This window comes from Oncorhynchus gorbuscha, unplaced genomic scaffold, assembly GCF_021184085.1.
Source record: "Oncorhynchus gorbuscha isolate QuinsamMale2020 ecotype Even-year unplaced genomic scaffold, OgorEven_v1.0 Un_scaffold_624, whole genome shotgun sequence".
Classification (NCBI taxonomy): domain Eukaryota; kingdom Metazoa; phylum Chordata; class Actinopteri; order Salmoniformes; family Salmonidae; genus Oncorhynchus; species Oncorhynchus gorbuscha.
Genome location: NW_025745741.1, coordinates 34,907 through 51,607, shown reverse-complemented (window position 1 = coordinate 51,607; position 16,701 = coordinate 34,907). Strand labels below are relative to the sequence as shown.

The 16,701-nt window shown below is 43.2% G+C and overlaps 1 protein-coding gene across 1 annotated transcript in view; it reads right to left on the bottom strand.

Moving 5' to 3' along the window:
* polr3a (polymerase (RNA) III (DNA directed) polypeptide A) overlaps positions 1-10,778 on the bottom strand; it is an 80,697-nt gene extending 69,919 nt beyond the window's left edge. Inside the window, 6 exon segments of the mRNA XM_046334901.1 lie at positions 2,495-2,516; positions 2,749-2,815; positions 5,710-5,851; positions 7,250-7,385; positions 10,565-10,655; positions 10,748-10,778. Of these exon segments, the coding sequence (XP_046190857.1) occupies positions 2,495-2,516; positions 2,749-2,815; positions 5,710-5,851; positions 7,250-7,385; positions 10,565-10,655; positions 10,748-10,778 (489 nt within the window).
* Between the last annotated feature and the right edge of the window lie 5,923 nt (positions 10,779-16,701).

Below are 16,701 nucleotides of genomic sequence, written 5' to 3'. Positions count from 1 at the left end.
GTTAAGCAAGCCCTGGTTGCCTTCAACGTGACTCACCTGAGCCCTGTTAAGCAAGCCCTAGTTGCCTTCAACGTGACTCACCTGAGCCCTGTTAAGCAAGCCCTAGTTGCCTTCAACGTGACTCACCTGAGCCCTGTTAAGCAAGCCCTGGTTGCCTTCAACGTGACTCACCTGAGCCCTGTTAAGCAAGCCCTGGTTGTCTTCAACGTGACTCACCTGAGCCCTGTTAAGCAAACCCTAGTTGCCTTCAACGTGACTCACCTGAGCCCTGTTAAGCAAGCCCTAGTTGCCTTCAACGTGACTCACCTGAGCCCTGTTAAGCAAGCCCTAGTTGCCTTCAACGTGACTCACCTGAGCCCTGTTAAGCAAACCCTAGTTGCCTTCAACGTGACTCACCTGAGCCCTGTTAAGCAAGCCCTGGTTGTCTTCAACGTGACTCACCTGAGCCCTGTTAAGCAAGCCCTAGTTGCCTTCAACGTGACTCACCTGCCTGAGCCCTAGTTGCCTTCAACGTGACTCACCTGAGCCCTGTTAAGCAAGCCCTAGTTGCCTTCAACGTGACTCACCTGAGCCCTGTTAAGCAAGCCCTAGTTGCCTTCAACGTGACTCACCTGAGCCCTGTTAAGCAAGCCCTAGTTGCCTTCAACGTGACTCACCTGAGCCCTGTTAAGCAAGCCCTAGTTGCCTTCAACGTGACTCACCTGAGCCCTGTTAAGCAAGCCCTGGTTGCCTTCAACGTGACTCACCTGAGCCCTGTTAAGCAAGCCCTGGTTGCCTTCAACGTGACTCACCTGAGCCCTGTTAAGCAAGCCCTAGTTGCCTTCAACGTGACTCACCTGAGCCCTGTTAAGCAAGCCCTGGTTGCCTTCAACGTGACTCACCTGAGCCCTGTTAAGCCCCTGGTTGCCTTCAACGTGACTCACCTGAGCCCTGTTAAGCAAGCCCTGGTTGCCTTCAACGTGACTCACCTGAGCCCTGTTAAGCAAGCCCTAGTTGCCTTCAACGTGACTCACCTGAGCCCTGTTAAGCAAGCCCTGGTTGCCTTCAACGTGACTCACCTGAGCCCTGTTAAGCAAGCCCTGGTTGCCTTCAACGTGACTCACCTGAGCCCTGTTAAGCAAGCCCTAGTTGCCTTCAACGTGACTCACCTGAGCCCTGTTAAGCAAGCCCTGGTTGCCTTCAACGTGACTCACCTGAGCCCTGTTAAGCAAGCCCTGGCCTTCAACGTGACTCACCTGAGCCCTGTTAAGCAAGCCCTAGTTGCCTTCAACGTGACTCACCTGAGCCCTTTAAGCAAGCCCTGGTTGCCTTCAACAGTCACCTGAGCCCTGTTAAGCAAGCCCTGGTTGCCTTCAACGTGACTCACCTGAGCCCTGTTAAGCAAGCCCTAGTTGCCTTCAACGTGACTCACCTGAGCCCTGTTAAGCAAGCCCTGGTTGCCTTCAACGTGACTCACCTGAGCCCTGTTAAGCAAGCCCTGGTTGCCTTCAACGTGACTCACCTGAGCCCTGTTAAGCAAGCCCTGGTTGCCTTCAACGTGACTCACCTGAGCCCTGTTAAGCAAGCCCTAGTTGCCTTCAACGTGACTCACCTGAGCCCTGTTAAGCAAGCCCTGGTTGCCTTGGACTTTAGCCCTTTAAGCAAGCCCTGGTTGCCTTCAACGTGACTCACCTGAGCCCTGTTAAGCCCTGATTGCCTTCAACGTGACTCACCTGAGCCCTGTTAAGCTTAATTGCCTTCAACGTATTCACCTGAGCCCTGTTAAATGCCCTGGTTGCCTTCAAAGTTCACCTGAGCCCTGTTAAATGCAAGCAAAGACCTTCAACGTGACTCACCTGAGCCCTGTTGATAAACCCTACCATTCAACGTGACTCACCTGAGCCCTGTTAAGCAAACCCTGGTTGCCTTCAACGTGACTCACCTGAGCCCTGTTAAGCAAGCCCTAGTATGCCTTCAACGTGACTCACCTGAGCCCTGTTATTCCTCGCCTTTGACTCACCTGAGCCCTGTTAAGCAAACCCTAGTTGCCTTCAACGTGACTCACCTGAACCCTGTTAAGCAAGCCCTATTTGCCTCTGGATGAAACACTTCAACGTGACTCACCTGAGCCCTGTTAAGCAAGCCCTGGTTGCCTTCAACGTGACTCACCTGATGTTAAGAACCCTACGTTGCCTTCAACGTGACTCACCTGAGCCCTGAAACAATGGTTGCCTTCAACGTGACTAACCTGATGTTAAGCAAGCCCTTTGAACAACAATCACATGATGTCAAGCAATGCCCTAGTTTGCCTTCAACAATCACATGATTTCTGTTAAGCAACCCTAATTGCCTTCAACAACAATCACCTGATGTCATAATGCAATTTGAACAACAATCACATGATGTCAAATGGGCCAATTTGAACTTCAACAATCACATGATGTTAAGCAAGCCCTGGGCCACCTTGAACAACAATCACATGATGTCACAAGCCCTGGTTGCCAACGTGACTCACCTGAGCCCTGTTAAGCAAGCCCCTAACATGATGTCACAATGGGCCAATTTGACTCACCTGATAACATGATGTCACAATGGGCCAATTTGAACAACAATAGTTGATGTCAACGTGACTCACCTGGGCCAATTTGAACAACAATAACATGATGTTAAGCAAGCCCAATTTGAACTTCAACAATCACATGATGTTAATGGCCCTCCACTTTTTGAACAACAATTGCGATAACATGAGTTGAGAAAGTCTGATACTACAATGTCACCACTTTCTTGATTGTCTTGTATTTCTCGGGAGGATCTTCAACAACAAGCTTCACTGGTCCTGTTAAATGGCAAGAACAAAGACATTATCAGTCACACCAACTCAGTTGGTAAGCATGGCGCTTGTAACGCCAGGGTAGTGGGTTCGATGTCCCGGGACCACCCATTAGAATGTAACACATGACTGTAATTACTTTGGATAAAATCGTCTGCTAAATGGCATATATTTATATATTATTAACCACCACTTGGGCTTTGCTTTCAACTCAACTAATTTCATATTCTATTTTGGCCTCAAATTTTGAACAAACAGTCAAAGACTAAGCTATTGATGTACATAACGTGGAGCAATTGAACACAATGTCCTTTTGTTTTGTCGGATATCTTCTTCTTCATTCCTCGTTTGGCCAGGACCTAGTTGTAACATCCATGAACTGCAGTTTCTCAACTCCTTTGGTCAGCATGATGTGAGAACAAAAATCTTACAGATCATCTGGATGAAACAATTTGAACAACAATAACATGATGTCATAATGGGCCAATTTGAACAACAATAACATGATGTCATAATGGGCTAATTTGACCAACAATAACATGATTTCGTAATGTGACAATTTGAACAACAATCACATGATGTCATAATGGGCCAATTTGAACAACAATAACATGATGTCATAATGGGCCAATTTGAACAACAATCACATGATGTCATAATGGGCCAATTTGAACAACAATCACATGATGTCACAATGGGCCAATTTGAACAACAATAACATGATGTTACAATGGGCCAATTTGAACAACAATAACATGATGTCACAATGGGCCAATTTGACCAACAATAACATGATGTCATAATGGGCCAATTTGAACAACAATAACATAGTTATAACGGAACAACAATCACATGATGTCATAATGGGCCAATTTGAACAACAAGCCCTAGTTGTTTAAATATGCATACCAGCTTGCTCCACAATGCAAGACGTTCTCTTGAGGAGAGAGTGTGGAGAACACATAAAACATTACATTTGAGAAGCACTCCCCCTACTGTATTACCTTGTTGATTTGCACACACTGTACATAGATTTTTCTATTTTCCTTTTCAATTGTGTTATTGACTGTACATTTGTTTATGTGTAACTCTGTGTTGTTGTTTTTGTCGCACTGCTTTGCTTTTATCTTGGCCAGGACCCAGTTGTAAATGAGAACTTGTTCTCAACTGGCCTACCTGGTTAAATACAGGTGACATAAATTAAAAATAAATACAAATGTTAAAATGGGGCCAGCTTGAACAACAATCACATTATGTTTTAATGGGGCCAGCTTGAATAACAATCACATGGTGTTTTAATGGGGCCAGCTTGAATAACAATCACATGATGTTCTAACGGGCCAGCTTGAACAACAATCACATGATGTTCTAATGGGCCAGCTTGAACAACAACCACATGATGTTCTAACGGGCCAGCTTGAACAACAACCACATGATGTTCTAACGGGCCAGCTTGAACAACAACCACATGATGTTCTAATGGGCCAGCTTGAACAACAATCACATGATGTTCTAATGGGCCAGCTTGAACAACAACCACATGATGTTCTAATGGGCCAGCTTGAACAACAACACATGATGTTCTAATGGGCCAGCTTGAACAACAATCACATGATGTTCTAATGGGCCAGCTTGAACAACAATATATGATGTTCTAACGGGCCAGCTTGAACAACAATCACATGGTGTTCTAATGGGCCAGCTTGAACAACAACCACATGATGTTCTAATGGGCCAGCTTGAACAACCACATGATGTTCTAATGGGCCAGCTACAGAAGAACAATCACATGATGTTATAATGGGCCAGCTTGAACAACAACCACATGATGTTCTAATGGGCCAGCTTGAACAACAATCACATGATGTTCTAATGGGGCCAGCTTGAAAACCAATCACATGATGTTATAATGGGCCAGCTTGAACAACAATCACATGATGTTCTAATGGGCCAGCTTGAATAACAATCTCATGATGTTCTAATGGGCCAGCTTGAACAACAATCACATGATGTTCTAATGGGCCAGCTTGAACAACAATCACATGATGTTTTAACGGCCAGCTTGAACAACAACCACATGATGTTCTAACGGGCCAGCTTGAACAACCACATGATGTTTTAATGGGGCCAGCTTGAATAACAATCACATGATGTTCTAACGGGCCAGCTTGAATAACAATCACATGGTGTTCTAATGGGCCAGCTTGAAAACCAATCACATGGTGTTATAATGGGCCAGCTTGAACAACAATCACATAGTAAAAGAGTCAAAGAAGTAACTCTGATAATTGAATCAGGATGATCAAGGTTGTGATGTAGGCTCCTCAGTGAGCAGTACAGTAATGTCATATTTAGTTTGCTACCTTGTAGAGAGAGGGAGAAGATAAATATATACAAATAACTGCCAAAGTAAAGGAAACATCAACATAAAGTGGGCGTTGGGCGACAACGAGCCGCCAGAACAGCTTTCCCCTTGGTGTAGATTCTACAAGTGTCTGGAACTCTATTAGAGGGATGCGACACCCTTCTACGAGAAATTCCATTATTTGGTGTTTTGTTGATGGTGGAGGAAAACGCTGTCCCAGGTGCCGATCCAGAATCTCCCAGAAGTGTTCAAGTGTGTTGAGATCTGGTGACTGAGACACACCCTTTAAACCCTCTGTGTTCCTTTGATCCCCCTCTTTCAAAGTCACTGAGATCTCTTCTTCTAGCCATGGTAGCCAAAATAATGGGCAACTGAGCATTCTTATACATGACCCTAAGCATGATGGGATGGTAATTGCTTAATTAACTCAGGATACCACACCTGTGTTGGAAGCACCTGCTTTCTATACATCCTACTTGTAGCCCTCATTTACTCAAGTGTTTCCTTTATTTTGGCAGTTACGGTTATAGTGAACTTGCCTGTAGGATTCCAATGGTGGCTTTGAAATAGCCCACATGAAAACAGGGCATCTCCAGGTCCAGATACCCATAGTGTCCCAGACAGTCAGCCAGGTTCTTCCCACACGTCTCACAAGGACGATCCTTCTCACTGGTGCCCTGGAATATAACATGACAGTTGGGTCACAACCACCAATAGAGGAGGTCAAGAGTTTGCAAAGCTGTCATCAAGGGCAAAGGGTGGCTACTTTGAAGAACTCCAAAAATCTAAAATATATCTTGATTTGTTTAACACTGTTTTGGTTATTACATGATTCCGTATGTGTTATTTCATAGTTGATGTCTTCACTACTATTCTAAAATGTAGAAAATAGTAAAAAATAAAGAAAAACCTTTGAATGAGTAGGTGTTCTAAAACTTTTGACCAGTAGTGTGCCATGTGATGGTCCAGTACTCAATAGGGTGGTGTGTGTATGTATGTATGTATGTATGTATGTATGTATGTATGTATGTATGTATGTATGTATGTATGTATGTATGTATGTATGTATGTATGTATGTATGTATGTATGTATGTATGTATGTATGTATGTATGTATGTATGTATGTATGTATGTATGTATGTATGTATGTATGTATGTATGTATGTATGTGTGTGTGTATGTATGTATGTGTGTATGTATGTATGTATGTGTGTATGTATGTATGTATGTATGTATGTATGTATGTATGTATGTGTGTATGTATGTATGTATGTATGTATGTATGTATGTATGTATGTATGTATGTATGTATGTATGTATGTATGTATGTATGTATGTATGTATGTATGTATGTGTGTATGTATGTATGTGTGTATGTATGTATGTATGTATGTATGTATGTATGTATGTATGTGTATGTATGTGTGTATGTATGTATGTATGTATGTATATGTATGTATGTATGTATGTATGTATGTATGTATGTATGTGTGTATGTATGTATGTATGTGTGTATGTATGTATGTATATGTATGTATGTATGTATGTATGTGTGTATGTATGTATGTATGTATGTATGTATGTATGTATGTATGTATGTATGTATGTATGTATGTATGTGTGTATGTATGTATGTATGTATGTATGTATGTGTGTGTGTGTGTGTGTGTATGTATGTTGTGTGTGTATGTATGTATGTATGTATGTATGTATGTATGTATGTATGTATGTATGTATGTATGTATGTATGTATGTATGTATGTATGTATGTATGTATGTATGTATGTATGTATGTACGTGTATGTATGTATGTGTGTACGTGTGTGTGTGTGTGTACGTGTGTGTACGTGTGTGTGTGTGTGTACGTGTGTGTGTATGTGTGTGTGTGTACGTGTGTGTACGTGTGTGTGTGTGTGTACGTGTGTGTGTGTGTGTGTGTGTATGTATGTATGTATGTATGTATGTATGTATGTATGTATGTATGTATGTATGTATGTATGTATGTATGTATGTATGTATGTATGTATGTATGTATGTATGTGTGTGTGTATGTGTGTATGTGTGTCGGCCCTACCATGCGATGATCCAGTACTCCGTACGGTAGAGGAGTATGGCTGGTGTCCTGGCTGTACAGGTTCTTACTGACCACTTGGATATGAGCCTGCTGTCTCATCTGTTCAGCCGACTTCATCCCAAAACAGATGTGGCTTCTGTTGACATAAACGGAATAGATCGCAAACTCAGCATAGGGGTTAAATTAAACACTGGCTACTAAGTCAACTAGCAAATAGGTCCTACCCAAGCAAGACCTGCCAATGACAACAAGCTATAGTTTAGGGGTCAATTGAGAGTCTATTGGTAATGCATGGTCAGCATTGCCTTGCTGGATGTCTACTTGAGGCTCCTTGGTAGTTGGTTGGAATGCAGATTTCCTGCTACACGTCATGCTTTACCATGTTCTCAGCCAGAGTGGCCAGTGGTCATGGCAACACGGGATCGATATCCACCTTAGCCAGGTGGAGGAGATGTGATGTGGTGTGATTGTTTGTTTAGCTAGCTAGCTAGCTAGCTTTCTAAAAACGTGTTTCCGGCGTTGCTGACCCTGTTCAAATCAATGATGCAATTGCAAAAAGCTATCTAAGCAAGCTCATGTGACAAATTGCCAACTGCTTTAGGCAAATATTTACGAATAATACTCATAACTAGAGGGCTGGGGGAAATATTAATTGCTAATGGCTAGCATCTAGCTAACTGGACATACTTACATTTTTTTGGCCACATCAGTCTCTCTAAACTGCTCTTTCACCATCGTGACTTCTGTTTGCCCCCGCCAAACCTCCGGCAGAAATACAGATCTAGGACATAAAACTGTTATTTTCTACACTGTTGGGTCACACTAAACTTGATATACAGTCATCACACTGTCACTTGTCGTTCCCAAATCCCATGTTGAAGCTAGAAATGCAGCCACGGCAATGTGAAACAGCGTGAACCATGAATTCATATGACAACGACATGCACACATCCGGTTTCAAGAGCGCCCCATGAACGAGAGAGAGGTTATCCATCAGCAACTGCCCTCCAGTGGGCCAAAACAATATTACATAAACATCGAGGAAACGAGTGCAGAAAAACATTTCCACTAGATGTCAGTCGTAGCTACATGGATTAATAACGGATAGGCAACTTCATGTTCCTTGTAGAATAGACCAAATCTATGGACATTTTTAACCTCCTCTAGTAGGGGACCCATGGGAGTTGTAGTTTTAAGTGGGGAAAAAAACGCAATACAGTATACAATAATATAAGCAATTTAGCAAACACTTTTATCCAAACCACTTAGTCCTATGTGGCTCAGACTGTAGAGCATTGCACTTGCAACACCAAAAGTCACGTATTGATTACACGTTGGATGGTGTATCAATACACCTAGTCACTACAAATATACATATTTTAAAATTAACTATGCAAGTCAGTTTAGAACAAATTCTTATTTACAACGACAGCATACCCCAGCCAAACCTATACGACGCTGGGCCAATTGTGCACTGCTCTATGGGACTCCCAATCACAGCCAGATGTGATACAGCCTGGATTTGAACCATGCTCACTGAGATGCGGTGCCTTAGACCGAGAAACCTTCCTAACTCAGTTGCTGGAGAGGAAGGAAACCGCTCAGGGATTTCACAATGCGCCCAATGGTAACTTTAAAACAGTTACAGAGTTTAATGGCTGTGGTAGGAGAAAACTGAGGATGGATCAACAACATTGTAGTTACTCCACAATACTAACCTCATTGACAGAGTGAAAAGAAGGCAGCCTGTATAGAATAAACATTTTCCAAAACATGCATCCTGTTTGCAACAAGGCACTAAAGTAATACTGCAGCAAAAGTTGGCAAAGCAATTCACTTTTTGTCCTGAATACAAAAAAATTATGTTTGGTGCAAATCCAATACAACTCATTACTGAGTACCACTCTCCGTACTTTCAAACATGGTGGTGCCTGCATCATGTTATGGGTATGCTTTAATCGTTAAGGACTGGGGAGTTTTTCAGGATATAACATAGAGTACATGAATGGAGCTAAGCACTTACCAAGAAGACAGTGAATGTTCCTGAGTTACAGTTTTGGCTCAGATCTGCTTGAAAATCTATGGCAAGACTTGAAAATGGTTTTCTAGAAATGATCAACAGCCAATTTAACAGAGCTTGAAGAATTCAGAAAAGACTCACGGCCAAATGTGGCACTGCCAATTGTCATTCTAACATGTATTGACTCAGGGGTGTGAATACTTATGTAAGTTAAATATTCCTGTATTTTCTTTTCGATAAATGAGCAAATATTTCTAAAAAAACCACGTTTTCACATTGTCATTATGGGATATTGTTTGTAGATGGTTGGCAAAAAGAAATATTCAGGCTGTAATAAGTCAAAATGTGTAATAAGTCAAGGGGTATGAATACTTTCTGAAGGCACGCATTAAGTAACCACACCCATTATTCAATTTGTAATGTAACAGAACATAGCATACGTAACGGAGGGACACAAATTTACATTCCATATCTTACGCTTGCGCTGGAGGCGGGGGTGGGGGGGTGGGGGGGGGTTATACAAGTTGGAATACTGTCATTGTTCATATTTGAGGTATTTTGGCTGGGCCTTGGGAGGATCAGACAGTCACTGTTGATCCAATACATTCTAAAGGTGCTGTAAACGACTGGGTCCGTGCTCGCCCAGCGGTTCTATCAGCACAGACAGGTGTTTGGCTGGGCCTTGGGAGGTAAACGACTGGGTCCGTGCTCGCCCAGCGGTTCTATCAGCACAGACAGGTGTTTGGCTGGGCCTTGGGAGGATCAGATAGTAACTCTTAATCCAATACATTCTAGAGGTGCTGTAAACGACTGGGTCCGTGCTCGCCCAGCGGATCTATCAGCACAGACAGGTGTTTGGCTGGGCCTTGGGAGGTAAACGACTGGGTCCGTGCTCGCCCAGCGGTTCTATCAGCACAGACAGGTGTTTGGCTGGTCCTTGGAGGGTAAACGACTGGGACGGTGCTCGCCCAGCGGTTCTATCAGCACAGACAGGTGTTTGGCTGGTCCTTGGAGGGTAAACGACTGGGTCCGTGCTCGCCCAGCGGTTCTATCAGCACAGACAGGTGTTTGGCTGGGCCTTGGGAGGTAAACGACTGGGTCCGTGCTCGCCCAGCGGTTCTATCAGCACAGACAGGTGTTTGGCTGGGCCTTGGGAGGTAAACGACTGGGTCCGTGCTCGCCCAGCGGTTCTATCAGCACAGACAGGTGTTTGGCTGGGCCTTGGGAGGTAAACGACTGGGTCCGTGCTCGCCCAGCGGTTCTATCAGCACAGACAGGTGTTTGGCTGAGGCAACCTAGCGCCTTGGCTCACGTCAGCATTGTTCCAGTATTTCTGTAAGCGCTCTCCAATTCTGGTGTACAGTGGGATCCTCTTACTGCTCAGACCTAATGAGAGAGAATCACAGAACTGGTGAAGCTTGAAAGACCTAGAAGATGGTACCTCTGTCCAGAGACCCATCTAGCTATCCCATCAGTACCTCTGTCCAGAGACCCATCTAGGTATCCCATGGGTACCTCTGTCCAGAGACCCATCTAGCTATCCCATCGGTACCTCTGTCCAGACATTCTAGTCCAACACTACCTCTGTCCAGAGACCCATCTAGCTATCCCATCAGTACCTCTGTCCGGAGACCCATCTAGCTATCCCATCAGTACCTCTGTCCAGAGACCCATCTAGCTATCCCATCGGTACCTCTGTCCAGAGACCCATCTAGCTATCCCATCAGTACCTCTGTCCAGAGACCCATCTAGCTATCCCATCGGTACCTCTGTCCAGAGACCCATCTAGCTATCCCATCAGTACCTCTGTCCAGACATTCTAGTCCATCACTACCTCTGTCCAGAGACCCATCTAGCTATCCCATCAGTACCTCTGTCCAGAGACTCATCTAGCTATCCCATCAGTACCTCTGTCCAGAGACCCATCTAGCTATCCCATCAGTACGTCTGTCCAGAGACCCATCTAGCTATCCCATCAGTACCTCTGTCCAGAGACCCATCTAGCTATCCCATCAGTACCTCTGTCCAGAGACCCATCTAGCTATCCCATCAGTACCTCTGTTCAGAGACCCATCTAGCTATCCCATCAGTACCTCTGTCCAGAGACCCATCTAGCTATCCCATCAGTACCTCTGTCCAGAGACCCATCTAGCTATCCCATCAGTACCTCTGTCCAGACATTCTAGTCCATCACTACCCCTGTCCAGTCATTCTAACCCATTGCTGATCTCTCCAGGCATTCTATTCCATCACTGTCTCTGTCCAGGCAAATAAATTAATTGCAACATTTTTGAAGATGTTTTTTGTTCCATGCCTTAATGAACAGGACCCAGCTCGTGGGCTTTGCTACTTATTCTGCAAATCTCCAGATGTGTAAAGGACGTCACACTGCTTGCTTAGCGAGTACGACTTCCTCCCAATTCAGCCCAAACCTGGCGCAAACTCAGGACCTTTGCTTTGCTAGCAGACTTTACCGCCCTCCTGAAGTGTCTTACCAGTCGGTGCCACGTGAAAAGCCATCTATTCCCTGGTGCAGGTGGGGACACTTCAGGCCGAGGAGGAAGTGTCTTACCAGTCGATGCCACGTGAAAAGCCATCTATTCCCTGGTGCAGGTGGGGACACTTCAGGCCGAGGAGGAAGTGTCTTACCAGTCGGTGCCACGTGAAAAGCCATCTATTCCCTGGTTCAGGTGGGGACACTTCAGGCCGAGGACGAAGTGTCTTACCAGTCGGTGCCACGTGAAAAGCCATCTATTCCCTGGTGCAGGTGGGGACACTTCAGGCCGAGGACGAGGTGGGGACACTTCAGTGTCGCACATCCCCATGTGCTAAGCAAACAACATGGAGTATAACTATTCAACACAGTTAACCTTTAACCTTTCCACCCTGACCTCTGTGAGTCAACATGTAGTATAACTATTCAACACAGTTAACCTCTCCACCCTGACCTCTGTGAGTCATCATGTAGGGAAGGCTTCCTCTGACAGGTGGTTGGCCAGTCTATTTATAGACATAGTGTGCTAGTGTTTTAGGAAACAGGGGATCAATGCAAGGGCTTCCCCTGGGCTGGCTGGCAGTAAATATTTATGGACTACTGTGGTGTGTGTGTGTGCTCTGTTTAGGAAACAGGCAGGTGATCACTGCAGTAGATTAATGTGTGTGTGTGTGCTCTGTTTAGGAAACAGGCAGGTGATCACTGCAGTAGATTAATGTGTGTGTGTGCTCTGTTTAGGAAACAGGCAGGTGATCACTGCAGTAGATTACTGTGTGTGTGTGTGCTCTGTTTAGGAAACAGGCAGGTGATCACTGCAGTAGATTAATGTGTGTGTGTGTGCTCTGTTTAGGAAACAGGCAGGTGATCACTGCAGTAGATTAATGTGTGTGTGTGTGCTCTGTTTAGGAAACAGGCAGGTGATCACTGCAGTAGATTAATGTGTGTGTGCAAAATAATCTGAAACACAACCAAAACAAACAGCAATATAATCGGAAACACAACGAAAACAAACAGCAATATAATCTGAAACACAACCAAAACAAACAGCAATATAATCTGAAACACAACCAAAACAAACAGCAATATAATCTGAAACACAACCAAAACAAACAGCAATATAATCTGAAACACAACCAAAACAAACAGCAATATAATCTGAAACACAACCAAAACAAACAGCAATATAATCTGAAACACAACCAAAACAAACAGCAATATAATCTGAAACACAACCAAAACAAACAGCAATATAATCTGAAACACAACCAAAACAAACAGCAATATAATCTGAAACACAACCAAAACAAACAGCAATATAATCTGAAACACAACCAAAACAAACAGCAATATAATCTGAAACACAACCAAAACAAAGAGCAATATAATCTGAAACACAACCAAAACAAACAGCAATATAATCTGAAACACAACCAAAACAAACAGCAAAATAATGTGAAATACAACCAAAACAAACAGCAAATCCAGCCAACAAGTTTGTAGAGTAATTGCGTACTATTACTACTTTAATATACATTAATATAAAATAATTAAAATAATTTTGCACGCCCAATTTTTCAGTTTTTGATTTGTTAAAAAAGTTTTAAATATCCAATAAATGTCGTTCCACTTCATGATTGTGTCCCACTTGTTGTTGATTCTTCACGAAAAAATACAGTTTTATATCTTTATGTTTGAAGCCTGAAATGTGGCAAAAGGTCGCAAAGTTCAAGGGGGCCGAATACTTTCGCAAGGCACTGTATTTCATGAAATGCATAGCAATACTCAGTGTTTAAATGAATGAATCAGTGTTTAAATGAACTAGCATGATATTGATTCTTGACTACACCATTCACCACAGATGAATAGGGGAAACATGTGTATCTTTGCTAACACCCTGCAGTCAGGTTTTCACACCAGTAGACGAGCTAGCTATGTAAACAACACCCATCATCCAAACATCATCCAATTTGATTACTTTGATTCTGACTGTTCTGGGCCTTTCAACATGATTTCAACATGATTTAGACTGTCCTGGGCTGTTCAACATGATTTTGACTGTCCAGGATCTTTCAACATGATTTTGACTGTCCAGGGTATTCCAACATGATTTTGACTGTCCAGGGTATTCCAACATGATTTTGACTGTCCAGGGTCTTTCAACATGATTTAGACTGTCCAGGGTATTCCAACATGATTTTGACTGTCCAGGGTCTTTCAACATGATTTTGACTGTCCAGGGTATTCCAACATGATTTTGACTGTCCAGGGTATTCCAACATGATTTTGACTGTTCTGGGTCTTTCAACAAGATTTTGAATGTTCTGGGTCTTTCAACATGAGTTCAACATGATTTTGAATGTTCTGGGTCTTTCAACATGAGTTCAACATGATTTTGACTGTCCAGGGTCTTTCAACATGATTCCAACATGATTTTGACTTTTCGGGGCCTTTCAACATGATTTCAACATGATTTAGACTGTCCTGGGCTGTTCAACATGATTTTGACTGTCCAGGGTCTTTCAACATGATTTTGACTGTCCAGGGTATTCCAACATGATTTTGACTGTCCAGGGTATTCCAACATGATTTTGACTGTCCAGGGTCTTTCAACATGATTTAGACTGTCCAGGGTATTCCAACATGATTTTGACTGTCCAGGGTCTTTCAACATGATTTTGACTGTCCAGGGTCTTTCAACATGATTTAGACTGTCCAGGGTATTCCAACATGATTTTGACTGTCCAGGGTCTTTCAACATGATTTTGACTGTCCAGGGTCTTTCAACATGATTTTGACTGTTCAGGGTCTTTCAACATGATTTTGACTGTCCAGGGTCTTTCAACATGAGTTCAACATGATTTTGACTGTCCAGGGTCTTTCAACATGAGTTCAACATGATTTGGACTGTTCGGGACCTTCAAGTGTATGTTTATTGGCTTTTAACTGTATCCTATGCCTGCCAGAAATGATTGCCCCTCAGGGATGAATGAAGTTCATTAAACGTTATTGTTAACCTATTTTTAACACATGTAATTCAGCAATGTAATGCACACACACAAGATGTTAATGTATTTAAATGTATGTAAATCCTAAAGTCTTTTGTCTGTAATGTCTCTTTATAATTTTGTGTCGGACTACAGTAAGACTACCTGTCACCATTGGCGTCGGCCAATCGGGATCCTAATAAATCAAACCAGGAAGTTGTTCTTTCAAGTCAGGCATTTCACATTCTTCAATATCTATCTCATCCTTGCTTTTATCAAACCTCTGAATTTAATAGTTGTTTAAATGTTCTTTGTGTCTAATATGCTGCAGCCATATTAATGTTAATGCTTGTAACGCCAGGGTAGTGGGTTCGATCCCCGGGACCACCCATACGTAGAATGTATGCACACATGACTGTAAGTCGCTTTGGATAAAAGCGTCTGCTAAATGGCATATATTAATTTTTTATTTATTTAATGTTCAATAGCGTGAAACTTTACACAGGGCCGGCCCTAGCCTTTTGGGGCCCTAAGTGAGATTTGAGCCACAGTGGAAGTCATGGCCCCTGCGTCCCCGGCCGGTTTAGGCCATGATTACTACGAGTTTAGATAATATATGCCATTTAGCAGACGCTTTTATCCAAAGCGACTTACAGTCATGTGTGCATACATTCTACGTATGGGTGGTCCCGGGAATCGAACCCACTACCCTGGCGTTACAAGCGCCATGCTCTACCAACTGAGCTACAGAAGGACCATGGACCAGATAGCTGGCTAGATTAATTTACCAATCGAAAAATTAGCTGACATGGCTAATTCAGTGACTGATATAAGAACAGACAACTGCTGATGCACAACCAAATTGCACCTTGTGTTCTCTACCATTCTATCTCTGCTGATGCACAACCAAATTGCACCTTGTGTTCTCTACCATTCTATCTCTGCTGATGCACAACCAAATTGCACCTTGTGTTCTCTACCATTCTATCTCTGCTGATGCACAACCAAATTGCACCTTGTGTTCTCTACCATTCTATCTCTGCTGATGCACAACCAAATTGCACCTTGTGTTCTCTACCATTCTATCTCTGCTGGATGCACAAGTGGAGCAGGGGGCTGACCATCTGGGAGGACCATCAAGGCCTTTTCATTTCTTGGACTGGGCTCTAGTCTTCACTGCAGCCAAGGTTTATTGTTTGCTTTCTCTGCCAACATTTCCACACAGCCAAAATCTGGCTCCGTTGCAACTACTATTAGACAGAAGATATTTACTTGGCGTGTTTGTGGGTGGAGAGTACATCAACACCATGCAGACTAAGAGTTTATGACATTCAAGTTATTTTAATGTGCAAAGATCTGGCATGACACATGACCGGTGTTTCTGTATCTGAGGGACATGTTTTCTCTAAGCTCCAAACTTGTTACCATGCGCAAATCAGTGGGGTGGAGATATCAGAGGAATAGACACCTGTGAATTTGGCCACAAACACCTCAACTGACTTTACAGCCATGGGTCTTCTCACAATGCACTGTATCGAGATCAGGGCTGAGGTCATTTTGAGTCAATTTAGGAATTGACCTGCAATAATTTCTCATTAAAAGCCTTGTGAAATATTGGAATTTCAGTTCACTTCCTGAATGAACTGGGTTGTATTTCTTCATTAACACACTGAACCTGATTTGGGGTAATTAGGGGCTAAATTGAAGATTATGATCTGTTGATTTAGCTAAACCCGCCCTGTTTGCGCTGGGGTGGAACAAGAACCTGCACACCATGTGGATGGGGGCTGTCCAGAACAGGAGTTTCTGGCTTCTGACACACTGTTAACTGGCAGATGTCATTAAACCATTGAGTAAACTGGCATTATAAAACTGTCATTGTACATATTTGACGCATTGTGACAGGCCCTTCAGAGGATCAGACAGTAACTCTTCATCCAATACATTTTAAGGG